This window comes from Brassica napus, chromosome C9, assembly GCF_020379485.1.
Source record: "Brassica napus cultivar Da-Ae chromosome C9, Da-Ae, whole genome shotgun sequence".
Classification (NCBI taxonomy): Eukaryota; Viridiplantae; Streptophyta; class Magnoliopsida; order Brassicales; family Brassicaceae; genus Brassica; species Brassica napus.
Window position 1 is genome coordinate 32,172,708 of NC_063452.1, and position 2,715 is coordinate 32,175,422.

The 2,715-nt window shown below is 33.4% G+C and overlaps 1 protein-coding gene across 1 annotated transcript; it reads right to left on the minus strand.

Annotated features, from left to right (window-relative positions):
• Positions 1-955: 955 nt before the first annotated feature.
• LOC106422127 (non-specific lipid transfer protein GPI-anchored 4) lies at positions 956-2,510 on the minus strand. Its single transcript, XM_048769444.1, has 3 exons — positions 2,070-2,510; positions 1,938-1,976; positions 956-1,288 (listed from the first exon to the last, which is right to left on the minus strand). Exons 1-3 carry the CDS (start codon positions 2,440-2,442, stop codon positions 1,089-1,091), a joined length of 612 nt encoding a protein of 203 aa, XP_048625401.1. The 5' UTR covers positions 2,443-2,510; the 3' UTR covers positions 956-1,088.
• Between the last annotated feature and the right edge of the window lie 205 nt (positions 2,511-2,715).

A 2,715-nucleotide genomic window follows, 5' to 3' on the forward strand; every position in this document is an offset into this window, starting at 1 on the left:
TTCTTAATGCTTTTCTAGAAGGAGTATCGATCGATACTCAACCATTGGTATCGATCGACGCTCGTTCATAAATTTGCATGCGAGAGCTGGAATCACATGATTCCAGGCATCTGATTAGTAAGCGCATGCGAGAGCTAGTTTACTTGCTTATATGAATTCGAGTTCTAGGATCAACCCTTAACATCTGTAGGTTATAGTTATGATAACTTGATTGAAATCCTAAGTCTAGCAACCATCTTTCCATCAAACCACTCATCAATCTACCAAACAATTCACCACTGTTTTAGTATATTTAATACTTTTATATATATTAGCCTAGGTTAATCGCGGTTTGCTTGAGTCTATTGTGTGTCTACGCTCCCTGTGGATTTGATCCCTGAGTACTACAACTAAACCTTTTGTTTAAAAGAGTAAAGTCACTCCTTAGAATATGATATCAATTATTTCTCATAGTTTCTGAGAAGTGGGTTCCTCAATTGTTGATTTGAAGTTTTCTGCAAATTGTTCACATGTGGGATTTTAGCCTTTCACCTAAAAATATATTTACATTTATCAAATATAAACGGAGATCGAAGAGAAACCAATGTTAGAGACTGATTTTGAGAAATTACTGATGAAATTTAACAAGATGAATTACTTGGAATCAGATATGTGAGAAAAAGTATTGTCTTTTCATTTATTTTTCTAATTTCTTTGGTCAATAATAATGATATTCATGTTATTATTTGCAACTAATTAGTTAATTGGTAATTTTCCAAAAATGGTGGATTCTTCCAACAATTTTCCTTTAAAATGGTATCATTCTTCACTTTTGGTTTTATAGGTAGGACATTTCAACAAATCGGACTTAGCAACAAATCGGACTTAGCTATTTGTTAGTGTATAAAGTTGGGAAATTAATTATTATTTGGAAAATTCAAGGAATTGTGCAGCCAACACATCGTATTTGTTTTAAGAGAAAAGAAGACACGAAACCCAAGTAGATATTAATGTTGAACGATTTTAAAAAGCATCATATATCTTTAAGTACAACCATTAAAAGTCCAACTAATTAGAAACTATATGAAAACGAGTAAAGTTGTAATTAATTAGAAAAAGAAAAACGCAATGTACGCTACAAAAGAAACTTTAATGACAACAAGGGTCACTGTTGAAGCTGAGAGGTGGTTGGTGCCAGAACTTGAGGGAGACGGTGCAGTCATGACCGGAGACTCAGCCAAAGATGGTGAAGATGTCGGTGACGCGACCGAAGATGGCGAAGTCATAGGTGTTCCAGCCGATTGAGAAACTGTATCAATATTTTACTTTTATATCTCTAATTAACATACAATATAATATAAAAAGTTAAAAGAAGACCCTTGTTTTTGAAAAAAAACTAATAATTTACATCTGTAGTTATAAATGTAAGATTATACTAATAAATACAAATGCAATGTAAGTGACAAATCAAAAACTTGGTTTAAAAAATTCCTCAAAGAATTGTTTGATTGCAGTGACCGAAAAATCTAGAAACAAAACTAACAACACATAAAGTACCAAACTAAGATGTGAGCTGCCTTTTGAACAATCAATCCATAAAAAAAAATTAAACAGATTAACAGAACAAAAGATTTCAGTTTCTTTTTTTTCTTACCAATATTCAGTTCGGTTACGAGTATAAAAAATATAATTAAAAATAAAGTATAACATATCCACAGTGCAGTTTACTTTTAGTTATAGCAAATGCGATACCAGTAATTTTCTATTAAGTCTAGTGATCCTCAAGTTATGAAAATGATTTTGTATACCAGAACATCTAGAAAATTTCCTTAAAATAAAACTCAAGATATTAATTATGAAAGAACACAGAAAAGCCTTAAATATTAATTATGTAACATAATCGATTAATAATTAATGAACAAAGGCCAAACTAACTCAACAAGTACTCAGAGACATACCAGGACTTGATGCAGCCGGTGTCACCTCGTCCAGCATCGCTACACCAGCAATAAAAGTTAACTTCGAATCAATGAATGAATATACAACGCAAAAAAACATTAGAATCGAGGAAAAAAAACAACAATACTCACGACAATGAGTAGCAACAATCGGGAGCTTGCAAGTCGTAGGCATGGCACGAGCTCTAGTGTTATTAACGGCAAACCCCATAGTTTTGCTACTTTCTAAACCGACGCAAACACACGTAGGGTTATACTGTAGAACAGATAAGATTCCCCCACAACAAACTTTCGTGGGCTTAGTATCATTTGATCCGGGGGTAATGTACGAGAGACAATCCATCATGTCATATATAACGCTGGAGCAATCAGAATTCGACGGTCCCGGCGCTGGAGCTGCTACCAGTGAAGGAGAATTTGCCGGTTGTGATTTGTTGCGAGCATGAATGGGTGCAAATGATGATGATAGTAGAAGTATTAAGATAGAAAGAAGAGATTGCTTCATTATTGCTATATTCTTCGAAAGTTCTTATTGTTTATTGTTTTCTTTGTGTTAGGTTGGTTTTGGTATATGGGAAGACGAGGTTTATATAGAAGTGAACTCGGCAGAGAAAAAGATAAGAATTTTTTGTTTGTTTGTAAGTTTTTTTTCCTTTTTAAGGGTCTGAAGCCCGGTTCTCCCGTTCCTTAAATTTTGGGGGTTAGAGATTATTGTTGAATAGGTTAGTAGTTTGTTATTATCTTGTAAGGATTTGATTGTTTCTGTTTTATTTTCGTT